General features: G+C 53.7%; 1 protein-coding gene across 1 annotated transcript; it reads right to left on the bottom strand.

The window, feature by feature from the left end:
• Window positions 1-3,460: 3,460 nt before the first annotated feature.
• Window positions 3,461-14,919, bottom strand: LOC101948654 (alpha-2,8-sialyltransferase 8F-like). The gene is made up of 8 exons (XM_005312124.4): window positions 14,777-14,919; window positions 12,111-12,217; window positions 10,798-10,875; window positions 7,577-7,660; window positions 7,238-7,382; window positions 6,912-7,024; window positions 6,077-6,175; window positions 3,461-5,582 (listed from the first exon to the last, which is right to left on the bottom strand). Exons 2-8 carry the CDS (start codon window positions 12,188-12,190, stop codon window positions 5,066-5,068), a joined length of 1,116 nt encoding a protein of 371 aa, XP_005312181.1. The 5' UTR covers window positions 12,191-12,217; window positions 14,777-14,919; the 3' UTR covers window positions 3,461-5,065.
• Window positions 14,920-23,978: the final 9,059 nt, after the last annotated feature.

Here is a 23,978-nt window from a genome sequence, read left to right as displayed (position 1 = left end):
CAAAACATCTCACCTCGTTATAGGTGAAACCGCGTTATATGGAACTTGCTTTGATCCGCCGGAGTGCACAGCCCCGCCCCCCCAGAGCGCTGCTTTACCGTGTTATATCCGAATTCGTGTTCTATCGGGTCGTGTTATATCGGGGTAGAGGTGTATATATAGATATAGGGACGTCCCTCCTTAAATAATTAACCCCTTAATCGGTTCAACAATTACTTAAACAAGTCCCAAGAAAAAACAGAGGGGAGGGGGGTTCTGCTCCCTCTCACTTCCCTCGCTGGATTAACTCATGGAGAGGTAAATGACCTAGTCCGGACGGACTGAGCAGCTGGTCAGAGAGGGATCTAGGTGCAGCAGTGGAGAGTTGAGGGGACTGACGTGAAGGTAGCTAGAACCAGGTAGCTGGAACCGTACTGAGCTCTGAGATAGTCAATACTCAATGAGGAGTGCAATCAGGTGGATGTCCCGCATCACCTCACTTGCTGTGACCCAGCAGGGAGTGGGGAGGATGGGCCGGGGAAGGTTGCAGGGGAGTTTGGCTGGGTCTGTCTGCACTGGGGATGGGAGACTGGCCTTGAGGGAAGATACCTGAGCACGTAACCTGCACCCAGGAGGGGGTTGGGGCCAGGTGACACCTTCTGTCTGGGAAGCTGGACAAAGGCTGGAGGAGGAGCCGGGGGCGGTGGCTGGAGGAGACGCCTGGAGGGGGTTTGGAGTTTAGAGCTGGCTGGGGAAATGGAGGGAGTCCCGGGGCTGGGGTCTAAGCTCCCTGCCCCCCAGAGGGACCTGACTGAGGGGTCCTAGTTGTACCTACAAGCTCTGTTTCAGACTCTGTTCCTGTCATCCAATAAACCTTCTGTGTCGCTGGCTGAGAGTCCCGGGGAATCGCAGGAAGTGGGGGGTGCAGGGCCCTGACTCCCCCACACTCCGTGACACTTGCATCCTGCCCCCGACATACCCGATGATTAAAAACTCAAGTCCAGGGCACCTTTCTTTGATGTCTGTCTGTGTCCCAGCTCTCCCTTCCTAAGAAAAGCGGACAGAATCGACTAAAGGCGAAGAACCAGGAAAGAGGAACAGCAGCTGAAGAGGGAAAAGAGGCAGTCCCCTGCTGAGTTCCGGGGAGCGTGTCTGACAGGCACCAACTTCCGACTGAGAGTTTTAATTTAGTTTCTAATTTAGAATTTTCAAAAGCAAGTTACTGGGCAGGGAGGTGACCCCTGTGCGCCCCACGGAGTCCCATCTAAAAGTAACCAATAATTCGGGAACCCTGATGTGCACAGGTGCAAGACTCACACCATGGGAACCCCTTGATATATATTTACAAACTGATGATTTATTGAAAATTTAGCAAAGTTATACACACACTTAAATCTATGGAGCTACACCTATCTCATGGAACTGGAAGGGACCCTGAAAGGTCATCAAGTCCAGCCCCCTGCCTTCACTAGCAGGACCAAGTACTGATTTTGCCCCAGATCCCTAAGTGGCCCCCCTCAGAGACTGAGCTCACAACTCTGGGTTTAGCAGGCCAATGCACAAACCACTGAGCTATCCCTCCCTCCTAAACTCAACAAGGCAGATAGAGATAATACAGAAAGTACATTCGGCGACCATACTTACACACAGTGGGCCAGCTTCCCTGTATTAGATTCATTGCTTTATTATATTTAGTAGCAATGCAAGGAACCGACAGGCTTTTATCCTGTAAGATTTGGCTTTAGTAATAGTGTGAGGCTTGATGCTTATAACCTTTGGTATAGATAAAATTAAGTAACTCTTAAGTTATAGGGAACTGAAAGGTTGGAGAGATGTAGACCTTGGAAGGGGCCGGAATGATTTGCTACCGGGGAAGATGACGGTGATGAGAAAGCTTATGGTTAAGTCTGTAAGATAATGGTTAAGGAAGATAAGGGTGTAAGTATGGACATCCAAATGTACTTTCTGTATTATCTCTATTTCCTGCCGGGGGAGGGAGAGTCCCTAGTTTCTGGTAGCCCATCTGGGCGTGGCAGCACCACAGCAAACGCACGACTCAGTCTCTCCCCTCTGGCAGGTCCTTGTCTTTGGACATGGAAGGGTCCTTAGCTCCTGTTCAGGGCAGGGTTCTTCCCCACTCTCTACACCTGTGGGGTTCCCCACTGCTCAGCTCACCTCTCCCATATCTCGCGGTTCATTTTCCACAATATGACGCAAAACCATCTCGAGCTCCCACCCAGTGACCTGGGACAATTCCACACCACCCGCTGGGTGCCTCTGAGAGGCCGTACGTCCCCTCTCGCAAGCACCGAGTCTGAGTGTAGCAAAAAACGTTTAATACAGGGAGGGAATTAATTTGGGGAGCATTCATTTGGGGGAAACGCTGCAAACAGGACTCATCAACACAAACCATGAGCAGAAGACCCACTCCAAAGTAAGCTGGGCAGTGTCCTTTCCCCTCAGGTTTTTAAGTGTGGCCCTCACCGCTAGCTGGCTTGCCCGCCGATTGTTGCTCCAGACGCCCTGTCAGGGAAGACAGTGTCACGGATAATGAAGAGCACTTAACGAGGTGCCCCTTGTCATATTCATCATAGGGGTATGGTTATGACAGAATTCTGATGCGTTTTGTACCATACGTGTCATGGGAGGCGCCTACAGAAAAGTCACGATTCGCTGAAGACGATTATCCTGTTGGTGCGCCTGAATCAGGTTTGTATCTGGAGTTATGAATATTGACGACGTGTCTGTATTTCGAATGCAGTTACACCTGGATGACACCCACTCGGCAAGATGCTGCCAGTTTAGACAGCTGGTTGTGATGGGCCATGAGGGGAAACAAGAGGCCTTCTCCCCCACCTAGCAAGCCTTCCTGGGAACACTTCAGCCAGCCTACGGCTAACGGCTGCTATGACTCACAAGGGCATGTGACCAGATCACATGACACTGGACTCCATTTTGGTAGCTGTACTTTTCCACCAACTGGGCTGGGCACTTAGCTTAGGACAAAGGTGTTCCCGCCGTACGGAAAGGCTCTGAAAGATGGGGATCGACGTCACCTCTGGGCCTCACTCCCCCCACACGAGAACACCTGGAAACTCCTGAGCAACAGAGACTGAACCAGGGGAAGTGCCGGTCCCAGGCGAAAGGGATTTCTAGCCTGTGTATGGACTGCTTGTATCGGGGTGAGATATCGCTGATTCCAACCCTATCTAGTTCGTTAGGCTTTGTTTGCAAGTTTTGTTTCATTTCCTAGGGGACCTGCTTCGATCTCTTTGCTATCACGGACACTCACTTCAAATCGCACTCTTGTTGACCTGAGTTTGATAGGTTCACTGCTATGACTCGCCACTGATCGCATCCGACCAGAAGATTTATACGTTCTCATTCAATTTAGACGACAGGGTCTGAGAACTCAGAGGGTTCTATAGCGGGAGAGGACTCGTGGGGTGCTTGGCAAAAACGCTTACCCTGAGGACAATACCAAAGTGATAAAAACTTTATTGAGATTAACAGAAGAAGAATAAATGCTATGAAATTTATAAATGCTGTAGAATAGAGGAGAACAAAGACAAGAAAGAGTTCTTGGAAAAAACACTCCAAGAAACCAAAGCTTCTGGTGCTAGAAGAGCCTCCTGACTCTTCCTTACCAGGTATTTTATAGGATCCTGACGCTATGTAACTCAGGCTCAACCTACTATACCCAAATCTTATTTCCGTATCCTAAGAACTGTACGGGGACCCTTCTCCTCTAGGTTAGTGGATTATCACACTTACTTTCTATGGATATTAATAAGGATGATCTCTCTCCAAAACTGCCAACCTAGGCTCTCTTTGCGACTCCCAGGTTTGTGGTGGACCCTGCGGTTACCAACCGGTTGCAGATGCCGGATAAAGTTGTTCAGTGTTGTGTGTGGGTCCTCCCTTTGGTCCCCCAAAGTCCAGGGACCATTCTTACCTGTGCCAAAGGTTGCCAGCTTTTCTGCTGACCTACTCTTAACTGATTATACTTTTAGCTACAGAGCTGATCTTACCGGATCTTACAGGCCGGTAGGCTTCTTGCATTTCAGCAAAACTTATTCTATGTGTAACTATTAGGAAACATATCTTATGCCTCAATGCATCCTAAAGTCCAAGGAATTAATACTGATAAAATATAAGAATGAAATGGATGAATTCAGAAAAAGAAACACATTCTTTGATATGGCTGGCTGGATTAGTAGGCTATAATGGCTAACAAAATAATTCTATGAGTTACGCTCTCTGTAGTTTAATAAACTTGTTTTATGTTTTATCCCAACCCGTGCGTTTCTGAGTGGGGAAATCACAGCTCAGCCAGTCAAGGCTGGCGCAGACCATCCCCGCATCGATGGATTAACGAGCTTGCCCCGGACAGACTCCTGGGCAGTGCAAGACGGTAGAATTCAGGGTCTGTACTCCCGTGGGGGGCAAGGCTGGGGAGCTGGGGAATTGGCTGGTGTTTATATAGTTGATGTACGAGTGGCTTCGGTAAAGCACTCAGGTAGCTGAGTTGGGTGTGCGGCGCCACCTGCTGTCGCGTTGGGTGATAACGGGGGCTGGCTGAGTTACCAGCAAAGCAGTGGGAGTGTTAGGGGGCGCAGACTGCACCCCGGGGGTGACGACCCCTCACACCCCAATGAAGAGCAATCACCAAAGAGCCTTTATTAGTGACAAACAGCTGGTGAATGACTCATTACAAGTAACTGTCGGCCAGGACTCACTAGCCACCAACAGATGGCAATGAAGGATGATTGACTAACGAACTGGGATAATTAAATCACAATTAAGAGGTGCTGACTTATTAATTACAGTTAGTAAACTGCAATAATTAAAGAGCTATGAATAGGCCAGCCGACAACTCATAATGAAGGAACTGTGATAATTAAATAGTAATTAAAGGAGGCCAACGAACACCTTGCCATTAATGAACTTTGGTAATCAAATAGCACTGAAAAGAAGCCAATTAATGAATGGCAATTAACGAATGCCAAATGAATTGATGCCACTGGCTATTTTCCTCCTTTGGTACCTGGGGAGGGAGTCAGGTGGAATTGAGGCGCCGGGGAGCTCATTTCAGAGCCCCCCCCTCCGAGCCTTGTTGTGCGCGGCCGCCGGCCGGGCCCTCCTGGCAGCGCCCCAGATGCAGCCGCAGCGCGCCCTGCAGGTGCATGCCCAGGTAGCGGGTGAACTCATCGGACATGGCGTGAATGCCCGGCTTGGGGGGCTGGTTGTCATAGTAGTGCTCGGGCAGGAGCCGCCCCTCGGGGTCAGTGGAGAAGGGCCAGAAGCCGTAGAGGGTGAGGTGCTGGCACAGCTCCAGGGCGGCATTCAACAGCATGAAGCCTGAGGAAAGGCGTTTGGCACACAGGCCACGGCAACGCCAGTGCCTGTCCAGCCCTGCCAGGTACTCGGGGTTCATGAAGAAGGTGCGGACTGGAGAGCTGAAGTTCTTCAGGATGTAGAGTGCTTGGAACGAGATATTACTGTTGCCGGCGAAGCTGAAGGCTGGGATGAGGAGCAGCGGGGCCCCGTAGGCACCCACCACCTCTGTAAAGTTCTGGTGCTGGTTTCTCAGACCCCCGAACCTGCGGGCAGGGAGAGACGCCCCCGTCAGCCACTGTCCTGGCACAGCCCATCCCCCAGTGCCAGTCCCGGTCCCTCCCATGGCCGTCCCATCGCTCAGTCTCCTCTGCCCCGATCCCCCGGTGACTCTATGGCCGACCAGAGAGCTGGGGGCTGGGCCTTCTCTGACCCCGATCCCCTGGTGACCCTATGGCCAACTGGAGAGCTGGGGGGGATGGGTCTGGGTCTTCTCTGACCCCCAATCCTCCCTGCTGACCCTATGGCTGACTGGAGAGCCCCTGTACCCCCTCCCACACTCTGAACTGGGTTACCCCCTCCCCGTGGGGGTGTCTATCTGGGCTCGCTCCTCCATCCCCCCAGTTCTGATCCTGGCTCCCCCCATGGGTCCCATCCCTCCTCCTGCTGGTCTCAATCCAGTTCTGATCCAATCCACCAACCCCCCCCCAACATGTTCCCATCAGGGCGCCCCTCCCCCCACAGTTTGTCCCCCCGGTACCGGTCGCGCAGGACGCTGGGGTTCATGGTGACGATGTTCGATTTGTTGCCCACGTCGTCAATAAAGTTCATGGGGGGGGAGCCCCATGGGGGGTTGATCCTAGGGGGGAGGCGGCGGTGAGCTGGGGAGTAGCCAGGGAAGCCCGGTATCCCCCCATGGGGGTCCCAGGTCTTTACCGCCCTCCAGGGGCAGCTGGTATCATAGGCAGGGGCAGGCGGTGCCTCTGAAACAGCCTCGCCTGGCCCCGCCCACACTCTGCCCCCGGGCCACGCCCCCTTCCTGCGTTCCCAGAGCTCTGCCTGGGCCGGGGGCCAAGGTGGGGGTGGACTGGGCTTCTGTGGGGGAGGGGGGCAGATGGGGAGGGGCGGGGCACTGGGCTCAAGGGGAGGGGCCGGGGGCTACCCTCCCCCAACAGCCGGTTCACCGGCCGCCCACACCACCCTCCCCTGGTACTGCTCCTCCCATCATGGCCTTTTAAATGGGTCACGCACCCCTCGTCTCAACAGGTGACCCCCTGCCCTGCACCGTGACCCTCCCACCTGGCACCCCAATCTCCCTGAACCCCCCTGCATCCCACTCCCCCTGAAGCCCCCCTGCACCCCACTCCATCTGAACCCCTTGCACCCCACTGTCCCTGAACCCCCCTACTGCATCCCACTGTCCCTGAGCTCCACTGCACCCCACTCTCCGAGCCCCCACTGCACCCCACTCTCCCTGCCCCCCATACCCTCATTCCCCCACCCTACGCCCACACTAACCCCGCTTCTCTACCCCCTGATCTCCGCACTGTGCCCCCTTCCCCCTGCTCCCATCCCCCACACCCGGCCGGCGTTACCTGATGACGAACTGGGCGCGGTCGATCTCGGGGCCACAGCTGCTGTTTTGAAGGATCCCCCCTCCTCCCACCACGGCGCAGGTGTTGTATGGGGCATCCTGAAATGGGGAGACCTGCGGGGGAGGGGACATGGATCAGCACCCACTGACCATGCACAGGACACGCCCCCCCAGGGCCTCCCTCCCAGCGCTGAGATGCAGCCACTTCTGGGGTGGGATTCAAGGGTTGTTTATACAGGGACTCATCGCCCGGTGCTGAGATGCAGCCAGCTCTGGGGCGGAGTGCCCAGTGGTGAGCCCCCACCCCCACAGCCCAGCGCCCCCTACCTGCGGCAGCATCTCCCACAGCTTCTCATCCACCAGATACTTCTTGTCCGGCTCTCCGTCGTAGACGATCTGGGAGCCGTTCTGGGTGTTGTTCTGGGTCAGCACCAGGTCAGCTGAAGCGTTACAGCAGGCTCCCAGCTGTTCCCTGTGCGGGGGAGAGGGGTGAGGGGCAGATGGGGGGGGGGTAGTCGGAGGCGGCAGGGGGCAGAGGCCAAGGGGGCTGGGGGGAGGGAGTGGAGGGGTAGAGAAGGAGGTATTTGGGGCAGCATGGGGGAGGGAGGGGGCAGAGGGGTGAGGGGAGAGGAAGCAGGGGGACTGGGCACTGGGGGTGGAGGGTACCTGTACTGGCCCAGGGCGCTGGCGTTATACGTCCAGGGGTAGCCCTGTAGCTTCAACTGCCTCAAGATCCAGTCCTGGTCCGGCCTGGGATGGAGACACAGAGAGTCACTGATCTGCCCCCCCTTCCTCCTGCACTGCGCCCTCCAAGGGGCCCTCTGGCCCCCCACTATCGACCGCCCCCCGCTGCCAGCTCTGACCCTGGCTGCCGGTGTTAGCTAAGACCTGACACACTCGTCGCCGGAGGCCAGCCCAGCTCCCCAGCATGTTGGGTCGGCTCAGAACAGCTGTGAGTCTGACACGGACATGTTTCGCCTTTCGCCTCCATAAGCGGCTGGGAGCTGCTGGGGCAGGAATCACACAGCGTCTGTCCCAGGCTAGACGGAAAGACAGGAGTTTTGCTTTATAACAGTGCGAACGTTTGCTGTGAACTTGTGAACCGGGGAAGAGGAATCGGTCCCCGGCCCACGCTCACAACTAACGAAATCAGCTGGGCCATGTGGGATCATCGCAACACACAGGACTGGTCAATGGCCGTCGCACCTGGGAAACACTACGTGGCAGGGACCTCGTCCTGTGGGCTTGGAAGCTGAACAAAACCACCGGAAATTTCCCATCTTCTCAGCTCTTTGAACTCAGAGGGGGCAGAGACTCTGAACGGCTGCCAGAGACCACCCTGGGGCTGCCCTGAAAGACACTTTGAACTGACAGATCAGTACAGCTCACTCACTCTTCGGATTTAGCTGGTATGTAGATGTTTGCTGGCTTTCACCTGCAACTAACTCTCTGATTTCTTTGTCCTGGTGCCAGTCTTGTACCCCTATAGTCACCCTCTTTTTAAGGACTATGATAAGTTGTGTACAAATAATGCCTTGTGAGGTATCCTTTGAAAACCATAATTTGCTGATCATTATTGTCCTGGTAAAATATAGGTGGCGACATTGCATGTAAAGTTACAGGATTCCTCAGTAGGGCATTACTAAGATATACTCCAGCCACCAACCAGTTCCCTAGAGACGAATGACTAGCCAACACTTCAGCCAGGTGTCAAATGGACCATCCCCACTGTCTGGGTGAAAGAGGGTCTGGGTGAAAAATATACATCTTGACAAAGGAACAGCTGGGAGTTGCCGTCCACACAGACTTGCTGTTTCCTGAACATGAGTCCCAAAGAAGAGCAGGGACTGTGAGAAAGAACAGATGTCCCTGTGACGTTGCAGTCTATATGATTTTATGAAAATATGCTAATAAGTGAATATAATGTAACTGGACTATGCTTCATGCAAAAGGTCTCTTGTAAGGTATCATTACAAAGCTTATAATCTTGAGGACTCCCATTAACCAGGACAATCAACTGCAGATGGCTGTGTTTACCTGTGAGTCTTCCTGTATATGGGTGTGCTGGCAAGTGGGCAATGAAGTCTTGCAGTGACATGTGATCATGTCACCTGAACTGGAATCCATCTTTAACCTGGTGCTTTTCCAGTGAGAAGGGGGTGGTGGGAACCCAGAGGGACAAAGGGTTCCCGCCTTATGCAAAAGATATATAAAGGGGTGGCACAGAACAAAGTGGAGAGAGGAGAAGAACCATCATGAGAAATCCCGAAGCTACCACCTGAGCTGGGACAAGAGCCGTACCAGGGGAAAGAATTGTGCCCAGGCCTGGAAGGTGTCCAGTCTGAGAAAAAAACTTACTGAAGCATCTCTGAGGGCGAGATTATCTGTATTGTGACGGATCCAGACCAGTGGGGTACAGGAGTCTGGTAGAGGGCAAATATACTGGTCACTGGATGAGTAGTTTTCTGTTCCCTGAGTGACCAGAGCAGGGGCTACACTAGAGTAATCAGGAACCTGCTAGAACCAGTTAAGGCAGGCAGGCTAATTAGGACACCTGGAGCCAATTAAGAAGAAGCTGCTAGAATCAATTAAGGCAGGCTAATCAGGGCACCTGGGCTTTAAAAAGGAGCTCACTTCAGTTTGTAGTGTGAGGAGCTGGGAGCAAGAGATGCAAGGAGCTAAGAGTGAGCTGCTGGAGGGCTGAGGAGCACAAGCGTTATCAGACACCAGGAGGAAGGTCCTGTGGTGAGAATAAGGAAGGTGTTTGGAGGAGGCCATGGGGAAGTAGCCCAGGGAGTTGTAGCTGTTGTGCAGCTGTTACAGGAGGCACTATAGACAGCTGCAGTCCACAGGGTCCTGGACTGGAACCCGGAGTAGAGGGTGGGCCTGGGTTCCGCCCAAACCTCCCAATTCACCTGGACTGTGGGTTCTTCCAGAGGGGAAGGTCTCTGGGCTGTTGCCCAACCCACATGGTGAATCTCTGAGGCAAGAAAATCCGCCAATAAGCGCAGGACCCACCAAAATAGAGGAAGAACTTTGTCAGAGTATTCAGTTTGATTAGACACAGATTTGTGTGTTTTATTTTATTTTGCTTGGTGACTTACTTTGTTCTATCTGTTACTACTTGGAACCACTTAAATCCTATTCTCTGTATTTAATAAAATCACTTTTTACTTATTAATTAACTCATGGTATGTATTAATACCTGGGTGGACAAACAGCTGTGCATATCTCTCTATCAGTGGTATAGAGGGAGGACCATTTGAGTTTACCCTGCATAAGCTTTATACAGGGTAAAATGGATTTCTTTGGGTTTAGACCCCATTGGGAGTTGGGCATCTGAGTGCTAAAGACAAGCACGCTTCTGTGAGCTGTTTTCAGATAAACCTGCAGCTTTGGGACAAGTGATTCAGACCCTGGGTCTGTGTTGGAGCAGACAGGCATGTCTGGCTCAGCAAGACAGGGTGTGGGAGTCCTGAGCTGGCAGGGAAAACAGAAGCACGGGTAGTTTTTGCACATCGGGTGACAGCTCCCAAGGGGGTTTCTGTGATCCAACCCATCAGTCCCAATTTCTCTCTCCCTTTCCGGCATCCACAACACCTGAAGAACAAAGGAAGCAGCATTGGGACTGCCGGAGACATCCCAATGGAAAGAGATTCAGAGAGACCTTGTCTTTGAATTCAGTCCACTTGTTACGTTAGGTGTTAGTTGTGGGTGACTTTCATTTTCTTGAAACCAGTTTGGACTTTTATGCCTCATTATAGTCACTTAAAATCAATCTCCTGCAGTTAATAAATCTAACCCCAGATGAATTCTACCTCCAGTGCCAGTGTGGGGGGGCTGGAGGGGTTGCCCCGAGTCTGTGAGACGCGCCCGGCCCCACTCACCTGGGGGGGAGGGTCCCTGTGCTACAGTTCTGCACCAACTCCGGGCACCGCTCTGCCCCCATCACCAGGGCCTTGGGGCTGGAAAGGAGAAGGAGGATTACACATGACCAGGGGAGCCTCCCCCCACAGGGCCCCCCCAGCACTTCCCCTGCCCCATTGCCCCCTCCCCCAATTCACAGAGCCCCCGCTCCTCCCCTCCCCTTCCTCTCCCTGCACCTCCTTCCCTGCCCCACACTGCTTCACTGACTCCTTTATCTTCCCCTCCCCCATATCCTTGCCACTACCTCCTTCCCTGCCCCACATCCCTCCAACTGTGTCTTTCCCCTGCCCCACAGAGCTGGCGGGTCCTGCACAGGTTAGCTCCAGGCATGAGCCCCCCTCCCTCCCCAGCAGTCCCCTGGGGCGCCCAGCCCCGGCACCGGATTTACGGCACCGTGACAAACCCCACGGTCGAGGCCGGGATCTAATAAAGAAACCCTGCGTCAGGTTGGGCAGCAGAATCCCCGCAAAATGCCCGAGCGAGGAAGTGAGATGTTTCTGTCATGGGTCCATGCCTCAGTTTCCCCTGTCTTTTGCCGGGCTGCCTGGGGGAGAGGGAAGGTTTACATTTACTGCTGTGGGCTGGTGGGTCTGTGGGGAACTTGGAGGGTGGTTTGAAGGCCGGAAGAGGGGGTTTTGGGCTGGGATTGTTTGATGATCCCCCGGGTGAATTTCAGGGGATGGCAGGTGGCAGCGAGGGGTGTGGGGTTGGCGGGGGGTTATTTCCGTACTGAAGCAGGTTATCTCGGGCAGTTGGAGGGGCCTGTTCCAGGAGGGGATCGATTTCTCCGGGGCAGTGTCTTCGAGCGGCAAAGGCAACGTTCAGGGGTACGTCCCGCGGAGCCTGTTCTGGGGGCTCGGAGCGCCTGGCTGTCAAGCACAGATTTCTGGGGGATGGGGCATCAGGGAAGTGCCAGGGACCCCCGGGGACTAGCACCTCAAACAGACCAGTTCACAGCTTTGATTTTCACGGGGTCTCCCCCGGCCTGTCTGGAGAAGCCTGGATTGGGGCTCGCCACCTCGGGATGATCTTTGTTGACAGGGCTTCTGAGCGTAACTCACCTGACGCAGCCAGTCGCACGCCCCGCGAGACACAGGCTGGGGGGAGAAACTTTTCATGACATCCTTTGCTGAACACCAGACCACAGTAGGGGTAGAAACCAGGAGTCCTGGGTCTCCACAACCCCCCTTGCTCTAACCACTAGCCCTCACTACCCTCCCAGAGCCTGGGAGAGAACCCAGGAGTCCTGGCTCCCGGCCCCCCACTCACTCACCTCTGAAGGCTCCACAGCTCAGAGATGCTGAAGCTGATGCTCATACCCAGGACCAGCGCCCAGCTCTGTCTCTGCAGCATCCTCGGGGGGGCCCATCCTGCCGCTCGCTGTGGGGGGAGCAGGGCAGGTGAGACACATTCACACACGATGGGGGAATCCACCGGGCACGGCCTCCCTGGGGGGGCCCCCTCCGCCCTGGCCGCCTGGATATCATAGGCTGGGAGCCAGGACTCCTGGGTTCTCTCCCCAGCTCTGGGAGGGGAGTGGGGGCTAGTGGTTAGAGCGGGGGGGGCTGGGAGCCAGGACTCCTGGCTGTCAGTGCTGGACACATTCAGACCAGAGATGAGGGTAGACTTTGCCCGGTGATGGGAGATCACTTCGCCAGCAAGTTCGAAATCCAGCGTTTCGCGGCTGGAGCCAAAGCAGGGCTGGGGGGTCATAGACTCATAGAATATCAGGGTTGGAAGGGACCTCAGGTGGTATCCAGTCCAACCCCCCTGCTCAAAGCAGGACCAACCCCCAACTAAATCATCCCAGCCAGGGCTTTGTCAAGCCTGACCTTAAAAACCGGAACCCATTCCAGTGCTTCACCACCCTCCCAATGAAATAGTGTTTCCTAATTTCCAACCTAGACCTCCCCCATTGCAACTTGAGACCATTGCTCTTCGTTCTGTCATCTGCCACCACTGAGAACAGCCAAGCTCCATCCTCTTTGGAACCCCCCTTCAGGTAGTTGAAGGCTGCTATCAAATCCTCCCTCACTCTTCTCTTCTGCAGATTAAATAAGCCCAGTTCCCTCAGCCTCTCCTTGTAAGTCATGTGCCCCAGGCCCCTAATCATTTTCGTTGCCCTCTGCTGGACTCTCTAATTTGCCCACATCCTTTCTGTAGTGGGGGGGCCCAAAACTGGATGCAATACTCCAGGTGTGGCCTCACCAGTGCCAAATAGAGGAGAATGATCACGTCCCTCGATCTGCTGGCAATGCTCCCACTAATGCAGCCCAATATGCCGTTTGCCTTCTTGGCAACAAAGACACACTGCTGACTCATATCCAGCTTCTCGTCCACTGTGACCCCTAAGTCCTTTTCTGCAGAACTGCTGCCTAGCCACTCGGTCCCTAGTCTGTAGCAGTGCATGGGACTCTTCTGTCCTAAGTGCAGGACACTGCACTTGTCCTTGTTGAACCTCATCAGGTTTCTTTTGGTCCAATCCTCTAATTTGTCTAGGTCCCTCTGTATCCTGTCCCTACCCTCCAGCGTATCTATCACTCCTCCCAGTTTAGTGTCATCTGCAAACTTGCTGAGGATCAGTCCACACTATCCTCCAGATCATTAATGAAGATATTGAACAAAACCGGCCCCAGGACCGACCCTTGGGGCACTCCGCTTGATACCGGCTGCCAACTAGACATGGAGCCATTGATCACTACCCGTTGAGCCCAACGACCTAGCCAGCTTTCTATCCACCTTACAGTCCATTCATCCAGCCCAAACTTCTTTAACTTGCTGGCAAGAATACCGGGACAGAGGGGCGGAGGTGGGGGGGTTATCCTGGGATAGAAATCCCTTCCCTGGGGAGGTTGGTCCAAGGGCTGGGGAAATTGAAGAATGTTTTTGGTAGGAGCAAGTGTCTGCCAGCTTAAGATGGCTGGATGGCTCTAAATCAGACCATGGGCAGCTGTTGGAAAGAATCAGAGAGTTGGAAAAGACAGAAGACGTGTTAGAGGAGGACTAAGAATCGGTTCCCATCCCTCTGGGCATGGTGGAGACAGAGAAACCGGCTGGGCCAATCACTAGAAATAGGGCGAGCGAGTTAGCTCAGCACCTTCAGGAGCGGAGCTGGAGATTGTCGGAGGAGCCACAGGGAGAGTCAGGAGAGGACGGGAGCAGCGCAGAAACTACCAGCAGTCTGCAGGTAGGAAGAGAAAGTCCCAGGGTGGCACCCCAGGAGGTGAAGTTGAGTGTCATCATAAAGAAGGCAACTAGTAATGTAAAAAATAAGACGGGCAGAGCAAAGAGGGAGGAGATATCCTCTCCTCAGTTGGTGTCCGCCCCGATAGTGAAGAGGGAGTGCCTCTAGAGACTGTGATTGTTCAGGGACTAGAAGATGCGGTGTCACAAGTGACGCAAGTAGCTAGTGCCTGGGATGTAGTAATCTCTAACTTACAACAGAGAGAGAGACAACAACAGAGGGAGGCAATTCCTGCTCTTCCACCCAATGTTGCATTGGCACCCTATAGATCAGGAGACCCAGCTACTTTGGGTGGACACTTACTGGCATTTGGGTGATCATCAACATCGCCTAGGTCTCTAGAATTTTGTGGACCTGCTACACCCCCTTGGTACATGCTGGTGTCACTGGTAGAACACCCCACTACACCAGATCCTAATGGACCAAGAGATGTCCTGCGTCAGTGTGGAGTTGCCCTGAGTGTAGGATGTAGAGGTTTTATGGAAAGTTACCCTGCTCGTCCAGGATTATTCAGGTATTAACACATACTCTGAGTTAATTAATAAGTAAAAAGTGATTTTATTAAATACCGACAGTAGGATTTAAGTGGATCCAAGTACTATCAGGCAGAACAAAGTGAATTGCCAAGTAAAATAAAACAAAACACACAAGTCTATGTCTAATACAGTAAGAAACTAAATGCAGGTAAATCTCACCCTCAGAGATGTTCCAGTAAGCTTCTTTTACAGACTAGCCTCCTTCTAGTCTGGGTCCAGCAATCACTCACACACCCCGGTAGTCACTGTCCTTTGTTCCAGTTTCTCCCAGGCATCTCTTTGGAGTGCAGAGGCTACCTCTTGAGCCAAGTGAAGACAAAATGGAGGGGTTTCCAGGAGCTTATATAGTCTCTCTCTTGTGGGTGGAAACCTCTCACACACACACCCCCCCCCCCGCCCCGTGTAGAATCACAGCTACAAGTTGGCGCTTTGGAGTCACATGGGCAAGTCACATGTCCATGCATGACTCGTTCTTTACAGGCCGACGCCATTGCTTACATGTTAGTGTGAATGTTCCCAGGAAAGCTCAGATGTGGATTGGCATCTCTCACAGTCCATTGTCACCTTAAGTGGGATGAATATATTCAGTAGATCACAACCTTTGCAGACTTATGTGACATGGCATATCTAGCTGTGACGAAGTGGGAATGTTCTTAAGGTTGTCTCTGAATACTGTGTGGGTGCCTCAGTTTCCCCTATGCAGTTCTTAAGTATCTCGGTGGTGGAATAAGGGGGTGTGATTGTTGCAGAACCCTAGAGGGACAGTGAGATGCTGTCTGCACAGAGAATGGCCGACACCCCATCTCCTGGCCACTGATGGCCTGGGCCCCTCCCCTGCAAAGGTGCCAACTGAAGGTGTTGGAGAACAAAGAGATCAGGTGGCCTCTTGGCCCGTGAAACATTGGGAAGTTCACCAAGGCCCAGTCAATCGTGCAGCTGGAGGACGAGGACCGCTCTAAGGAGCAGATTCCTGACCAAGATGAGGCTACAAGAGGATCTGGAAGCAGCAGGAGCAGTAGCCAGGCATCCCCAAGAGTCGGTCCCCAACCAGACGGCGGTCTTCACGATCGGGTTCCCCATCGGGGGATTGGAGACGGATGGGACTGGAGCTGAGTCTGAGAGAGCGAGAGGACCATGAGAGAGAGCAAGAGCCTGAGGAAAAGCTGCAGGAAAAGCAACAGCAGCATGGACTGGCGATGGTGGAGCAGAGAGGGATCGGGGGCTCCCCAGGGGTGAGTGGGGATAGACCCCAGGCTGCCAGTTCCACAGAGAACCTCGACACTAAATTGCTGCCCCTGGTGAAGGAGGGGGGGGGGGGATGTGGATGCCCACCACACGGCCTTCGAGCAGGCTGGTGATTTGAACCAGGGGGACCCTGCGGAAAAGCCCCGGTATCTAGCCCCCTTGCTGGGTCCCAAGGCCATAGATGCTGTCAGCCAGATGGGTGGGGTGGAGGACAGGCTTCCACTCCTGGCCCCGGCCTATATATCTGCACGGAGTCTCCTGGGCTCAGGCCCCTCGGACCCCCAGTGGGGGCGGAAGATGGGGGTCCTGGAGATGAAGGAGCAGCCTCACTCCTGGCAGGCCGGATAATGCGATGGTTCTGCTTCCCCAATGGTTACGAAGGTTGGGTGGTTGTACTGTACTGCACAGCTGAGCTCACAGCGTAAGGGAAGATCGAATAGCTTGATAGATAAAGGAGAGTCTGGAGAATAGAGGAGAACAAAGACAAGAAAGAGCTCCTGGAAAAAACACTCCAAGAAACCAAAGCTTCCGGTGCTAGAAGAGCCTCCTGACTCTTCCTTACCAGGTATTTTATGGGATCCTGACGCTATGTAACTCAGGCCCAACCTACTATAGCCAAATCTTATTTCCATATCCTAAGAACTGTATGGGGACCCTTCTCCTCTAGGTTAGTGGATTATCACACTTACTTTCTATGGATATTAATAAGGATGATCTCTCTCCAAAACTGCCAACCTAGGCTCTCTTGGTGACCTCCAAGTAGTGATGGACCCTGCGGTTACCAACCGGTTGCAGATGCCGGATAAACCTGTTCAGTGTTGTGTGTGGTTCCTCTCTTTGGTTCCCCAAAGTTCAGGGACCATTGGCAGCTTTTCTGCTGACCTACTCGGAACTGATGATACTTTTAGCGATAGTGCAGGTCTGACCGGATCTTACAGGCTGGTTGGTTTCTTGAATTTCAGCAAAACTTATTCTTAAGAAACAGATGCCTGAACACACCCTAAATTCAAAGGAATGAATACGGATAAAATATAAGAATGAAATGGATGAATTCAGAAAGAAATGTTTTCTTTGATACGGCTGGCTGGATTAGTAGGATATAATAGCTAACAAAATAATCCTACGGGCTACACTCTCTGTAGTTTAATAAACTTGTTTTATGTTTGTCACAGACTCACAGATCGTGCCCACTCTTGGCCCCGTGCGGTCCATGTGGGGGTGCCCCTTTCAGTGCGACAGCCCTTCTCGGGGGGTCCACTCTCTCCCGAGGTCAGGCCCCTCCACCTCCTGGAGCCGCACCTCTTGGAGCCTTAGCACATCCATCTCTTGCCGTGGGCCCCCTCAGGGAGTCCCCTCACTCTGCATCCCCGGGCCTCCACCCCCCGAAGGGGACAATGCCCCCACCCCCGTTCTCTAGACCGGAGTGACTCTCAGCCAGCGTAACACAGGAGGTTTTATTGAGCATTGAACATAGCACAGGAAACTCTCCGGGCCTGGTCTCCCTCAGCCCAGCACATCCCAGTCTCCCCTGCATCCAGGTGGGCTCTGCCTGTCCCCCCCCTCCAGCCCAGAGCCCCCCTGCTTTCCAGCTGGGTATCTGATATCACCGGCCCCAAGCCCTGCCTCTGTCCATTGTCTTCTCTCCAGATAAACAGGGTCGCCTGGGCCTCCTCTCCCCTCTTCTGTCCTCTGGCTGGAACCAGCTGGTCAGGTCACCGGGGTCCTCTCCCCACAGCCCATTGTCCTCCCACTGGCCAGAACCGGCTGCGACTCCTGAGCTGGGCCTCTCGGTCACCAGGTCACCAGTCGCTGGGGTCTCCATCCTCTAGCCCATTGGCCGGGGTCCCAAGTTCTCTCTCCTGTCCTCTGCAACAACAAACTCCCTCTCCCCTCCCCTCATTAAACCAGTAACACCCAGGGACACTGAGTCCCACCCCCTCTGCATGCAAACCATTGGAAAACAAGGAAAAACCAAGAAAATCCCCCACTCTGTCTCATCTCTCCCCCCTTCGAGGTTGAACGGAGCAGGGTCACTTAGCCAGTGACCTGGGGAAGTTCAGGGCCCCCGCCCCGTGATAAAGCATCTGCTATAACATTGGCACTCCCCCTCACATAGACCACCTCCATGTCATACCCCTGGAGGAGCAGACTCCATCTCAGCAGCTTGGCATTAGCCCCTTTCATTGATTTAGCCACGTCAGGGCAAATGGTCGGTGCACACGGTGAAGCGCCGCCCAAATAGATACGGCTGCAGTTTTTTAAGCGCCCCCCCCCATGGCCAGGCATTCCTTCTCTATGGCTGTATAGTGCTGCTCCCGGGGCAGCAGCTTCTTGCTCAGGTACACAATAGGGTGTCTCTCCCCCTTAGTATCAGTTTGCATCAGTACCGCCCCCAGCCCTGTGTCCGAGGCGTCAGTGAACACCAGGAAGGGCTTGTTAAAATCTGGGTTTACCAGCACCGGGCCCTGGATAAGTGCCCCCTTCTGGCACTGCTCGGCCCAGACCACCTTGTCCGGCTTTCCCTTCCTGCACAGCTCCGTGAGGGGAGCTGCCAGCGAGCTAAAGTGGGGCACAAACCTCCGGTAGTACCCCACCATCCCAATGAAAGCCTGGATCTGCTTCTTAGTCTGGGGAACGGGCCAATCCTGGATTGCCTCCACTTTGGTTGGCTCCAGCTTCAGGTGGGCACCCCCCACCTTGTGGCCCAGATATGAAACCTCTGCCATCCTCACCTTGCACTTTTCAGCTTTTATGGTAAGTCCCTCATCCTGGAGGCGACCCAGCACCCTCCTCACCTGGGACACATGTTCCTCCCAGCTCTGGCTAAAGACACAGATATCGTCAATATACGCTAGAGCAAAGCCCTCCATCCCCCTTAGTAACTGATCCACCAGGCGCTGGAAGGTAGCAGGTGCCCCCTTGAGACCGAAAGGCAGGACCAGGAACTTGAAGAGCCCTATTGGGGTGGTGAAGGCAGACTTCGCCCTGGCCTCCAGGTCCAAAGGCACCTGCCAGTAGCCTTTGGTAAGATCCATGGTTGTGAGGTACCAGGCGCCCCCCAACTTGTCTAGGATCTCATCGGTCCTAGGCATGGGGTAGGCATTGGACACAGTGATGGCATTGAGCTTCCGATAGTCCACACAGAACCGGATCGACCTGTCCTTCTCGGGGACCCGCACCACAGGTGAGGCCCAGGGGCTGGCGGATGGCTGGATCACCCCTAAAGCCAGCATGTCCCCAACCTCTCTCTCCAGGTCCTGGGCTGTTTTCCCAGTGACCCTGAATGGGGAACACCTGAGGGGAGGGTTGGTTCCTGTCTCCACCCGGTGGACAGCCAGGTTAGTGAGCCCAGGCCGGCTGGAGAACAGCTGCCGGTATGAATGCAGCACCTCTCTGATCTCTGCCTGCTGGGCAGGGGTTAGCTGGTCTGAGAGGGGGATTGATTCCAGCGAGGGGTTAGCCCCAGCCTCAGGGAGGAGTCCTACCAGGGGGTCCTCTCCTTTCTCCTCCCACTGCCCACACACAGCCAGCACCAACTTCTTCCTGTCCCAGTACGGTTTCATCATGTTGGCATGATACACCCAGTGGCTGTGAGCCCGGTTGGACAGTTCCACTACATAGTTCACCTCGTTTACCTGTCTGATGACTGTGAAGGGGCCGTCCCAGGCGGTTGCAGCTTGTTCTTCCTCACGGGGATGAGGAGCATCACCTGGTCCCCGGTAGCATATGAACGGGCACGGGCTGAGCGGTCGTCCCAGCCTTCTGCTTCCTCTGGGCCCTTGCTAGGTTTCCCCTAGCCAAGCCCATGAGCTCCACGAGCCTTTCCCAGAAAGTCCCAGTACATACTCTACTACTGATTCCCCATCAGGAGAGGCCTTTCCCTCCCACTCTGCCCTCATCAAGTCCAGGGGCCCCCTCACCCCCCTCCCGTACAGCAACTCGAAAGGGGAGAACCCTGTGGATTCCTGGGGTACTTCCCTATATGCAAACAGCAGGTGGGGCAAATACTTGTCCCAGTCCTGCGAATGCTGGTCCATAAAGGTTTTCAGCACCCTCTTTAGGGTCCCATTGAACCTCTCCACCAGCCTGTTGGACTGAGGGTGGTATGCCGAGACCCAGGTGTGTCGGACCCCACACTTCTCCCACAAGCACTGGAGCAGGATTGACATGAAGTTAGACCCCTGGTCTGTAAGGACCTCCTGTGACGAAGTGGGACTGTTCTTGATGTTCTCTCTGGGGCTGTGTGCGTGCCTCAGTTTCCCCTATGCATTTCCTAAGTATCTAGGAAAAGCAACAGCAGCATGGCCTGGAGATGGTGGAGCGGAGAGGCATAGGGGGCTCCCCAGGGGTGAGTGGGGATAGACCCCGGGCTGCCAGTTCCACAGGGAACCTCGACACTAAATTGCTGCCCCTGGTGAAGGAGGGGGGGGATGTGGATGCCCACCGCACGGCCTTCGAGCAGGCTGGTGATTTGAACCAGGGGGACCCTGCGGAAAAGCCCCAGTATCTAGCTCCCTTGCTGGGTCCCAAGGCCATAGACACTGTCAGCCAGATGGGTGGGGTGGAGGACAGGCTTCCACTCCTGGCCCTGGCCTATATGTCTGCGCGGAGTCTCCTGGGCTCAGGCCCCTCGGACCACCAGTGGGGGTGGAAGATGGGGGTCCTGGAGATGAAGGAGCAGCCTCACTCCTGGCAGGCCGGATAATGCGATGGTTCTGCTTCCCCAATGGTTACGAAGGTTGGGTGGTTGTACTGCACTGCACAAGCTGAGCTGACAGCGTAAGGGAAGATCGAATAGCTTGAGAGATAAAGGAGAGTCTGTAGAATAGAGGAGAAAAAAGACAAGAAAGAGCTCCTGGAAAAAACACTCCAAGAAACCAAAGCTTCCGGTGCTAGAAGAGCCTCCTGACTCTTCCTTACCAGGTATTTTATAGGATCCTGATGCTATGTAACTCAGGCCCAACCTACTATACCCAAATCTTATTTCCATATCCTAAGAACTGTATGGGGACCCTTCTCCTCTAAGTTAGTGGATTATCACACTTACTTTCTATGGATATTAATAAGGATGATCTCTCTCCAAAACTGCCAACCTAGGCTCTCTTGGTGACCTCCAAGTAGTGATGGACCCTGCGGTTACCAACCGGTTGCAGATGCCGGATAAACCTGTTCAGTGTTGTGTGTGGTTCCTCTCTTTGGTTCCCCAAAGTTCAGGGACCATTGGCAGCTTTTCTGCTGACCTACTCGGAACTGATGATACTTTTAGCGATAGAGCAGGTCTGACCGGATCTTACAGGCTGGTTGGTTTCTTGAATTTCAGCAAAACTTATTCTTAGGAAACAGATGCCTGAACACACCCTAAATTCAAAGGAATGAATACGGATAAAATATAAGAATGAAATGGATGAATTCAGAAAAAGAAACACATTCTTTGATACGGCTGGCTGGATTAGTAGGATATAATAGCTAACAAAATAATCCTACGGGCTACACTCTCTGTAGTTTAATAAACTTGTTTTATGTTTGTCACAGACTCACAGATCATGCCCACTCTTGGCCCCGTGCGGTCCATGGGGGGTGCCCCTTTCAGTGCGACAGCCCTTCTCGGGGGTCCACTCTCTGTGTGCGTGCCTCAGTTTCCCCTATGCATTTCTTAAGTATCTAGGAAAAGCAACGGCAGCATGGACTGGCGATGGTGGAGCGGAGAGGCATAGGGGGCTCCCCAGTGGTGAGTGGGGATAGACCCCGGGCTGCCAGTTCCACAGGGAACCTCGACACTAAATTGCTGCCCCTGGTTAAGGAGGGGCGGATGTGGATGCCCACCGCACAGCCTTCGAGCAGGCTGGTGATTTGAACCAGGGGGACCCTGCGGAAAAGCCCCGGTATCTAGCCCCCTTGCTGGGTCCCAAGGCCATAGACACTGTCAGCCAGATGGGTGGGGTGGAGGACAGGCTCCCACTCCTGGCCCTGGCCTATATGTCTGCGCGGAGTCTCCTGGGCTCAGGCCCCTCGGACCCCCAGTGGGGGCTGAAGATGGGGGTCCTGGAGATGAAGGAGCAGCCTCACTCCTGGCAGGCCGGATAATGCGATGGTTCTGCTTCCCCAATGGTTACGAAGGTTGGGTGGTTGTACTGTACTGCACAGCTGAGCTCACAGCGTAAGGGAAGATCGAATAGCTTGATAGATAAAGGAGAGTCTGGAGAATAGAGGAGAACAAAGACAAGAAAGAGCTCCTGGAAAAAACACTCCAAGAAACCAAAGCTTCCGGTGCTAGAAGAGCCTCCTGCCTCTTCCTTACCAGGTATTTTATAGGATCCTGACGCTATGTAACTCAGGCCCAACCTACTATACCCAAATCTTATTTCCATATCCTAAGAACTGTACGGGGACCTGTGACGTTAGGAGTGTAATATAATATCTCATTGAAAGGTGACAGGGCCAGAAAGAGTTACGGTAATTAACTCACAGACTGACCTGACCCGTGGCCGAACTTCAGAGCCTGGTTAGGAAGATCTGCAAATGAAGAGAGCTGTGAAATGCAGCCGGCATTGTTAGAGATAGAAAGGCAGGTGTTTGCTCAGGGCTTGTGATGTCAGCAAACAAGTCTTGTCTATTGCAATAGCTTTGATTCAAAGATCAAAAAAGGAATATTCACATTTAGGAAGACACTGGAGGGAAATAGTATTATTGTCTCGATGTCTCTTTGAAGGTTGTGGTAACCAGTAGCTGAACTGTTTAATGGATAAATGACCCTGTGCTAATTGCCAGGATATGTAGGAGGAAAGTTGAGCCTCTTGTTTTCTTCTGTCTGCTTCAGCTCAGATCTGCTTTGGGTTTCAAGAGGGGGAAACCTTAAGCCATAAGGACTGAGATCCCCAGTCACCGACTGGAATCACCCTGGATATGGACATTGGACTATAACCTCTGGACTATTTCTAAAAGGACTTTTGGCAACTACAAGCTCATCTCTGCTGTGTATCTGAACCTCAAGAATTGAAGTCAAGTCTGTCTGTATATTGATCTTTTAACCAACACTCGCTCTCTTTTCTTTTTAAATAAATTTTAGTTTAGTTAATAAGAATTGGCTAAGATCTAAGTTATAATTGGACCTGGGTATGTGGCTGATCCTTTGGGATTGGAAGAACCTTTTCTTTTATATGTGTCATGGACTTACAGATTGTGCCCACTCTTGGCCCCGTGTGGTCTATGTGTGTGTGTGGGGGGTGCCCCTTTCAGTGTGACAGCCCTTCTCGGGGGTCCACTCTCTCTCGGGGTCAGGCCCCTCCACCTCCTGGAGCCGCACCTCTCTGAGCCTTAGCATGTCCGTCTCTGCCGTGGGTCCCCCTCAGGGAGTCCCCTCGCTCTGCCCCCCGGGCCTCCACCCCCGAAGGGGACGATGCCCCCACCCCCATTCTCTAGACCAGAGTGACTCTCAGCCAGCGTAAAACAGAAGGGTTTATTGAGAGTTGAACACAGCACAGGAAACTCTCAGGGCCTCAGGCTTGGCCTCCCTCAGCCCAGCACATCCCAGTCTCTCTGCATCCAGGTGGGCTCTGCCTGCTCCCCCTCTCCAGCCCCAAGCCTCCCTGCTTCCCAGCTGGGCCTCTGAGATCACTGGCCCCAGGCCCCGCCTCTGTCCATTGTCTTCTCTCCAGGTAAACAGGGTTGTAAACTGGGGCCTCCTCTCCTCTCTTCTGTCCTCTGGCTGGAACCGGCTGGTTAGATCACTGGGTCCTCACTCTTAGGGTTACCATTCGTCCGGATTTACCCGGACATGTCCTCCTTTTTGTGCTAAAAATAGCGTCCGGGGGGAATTTGTAAAGCACTCACAATGTCCGGGATTTCCCCCTCCCCCGGCACAGCAGAGAGAGCGGCTGGGAGGGCTGCAGGAAAGTCCCGGGCTGGACTCCGGAGCAGCTGGAGAGGAGCTCCGCCCTGCATTCTGAGCAAGTGTCTCAGCACAAAGTGCAGCCCTCCCCTTTTGCAACTGGGAGCGGTTTCTGCCATGCAGCGTAGCAAAACGGGAGCGAGAGCACTTTGTGCTGATACAAGGGCAGCTCTCCCCTGCAGTCCGGTCCGGACCAGGGACCGGGTTTTGTTGTGCAGGGCCAGGGAC

This window comes from Chrysemys picta, chromosome 16 (assembly GCF_011386835.1).
Source record: "Chrysemys picta bellii isolate R12L10 chromosome 16, ASM1138683v2, whole genome shotgun sequence".
Lineage (NCBI taxonomy): Eukaryota > Metazoa > Chordata > Testudines > Emydidae > Chrysemys > Chrysemys picta.
The sequence above is the reverse complement of the archived record's forward strand: the minus strand, read 5'-3'. Positions and strand labels throughout refer to the sequence as shown.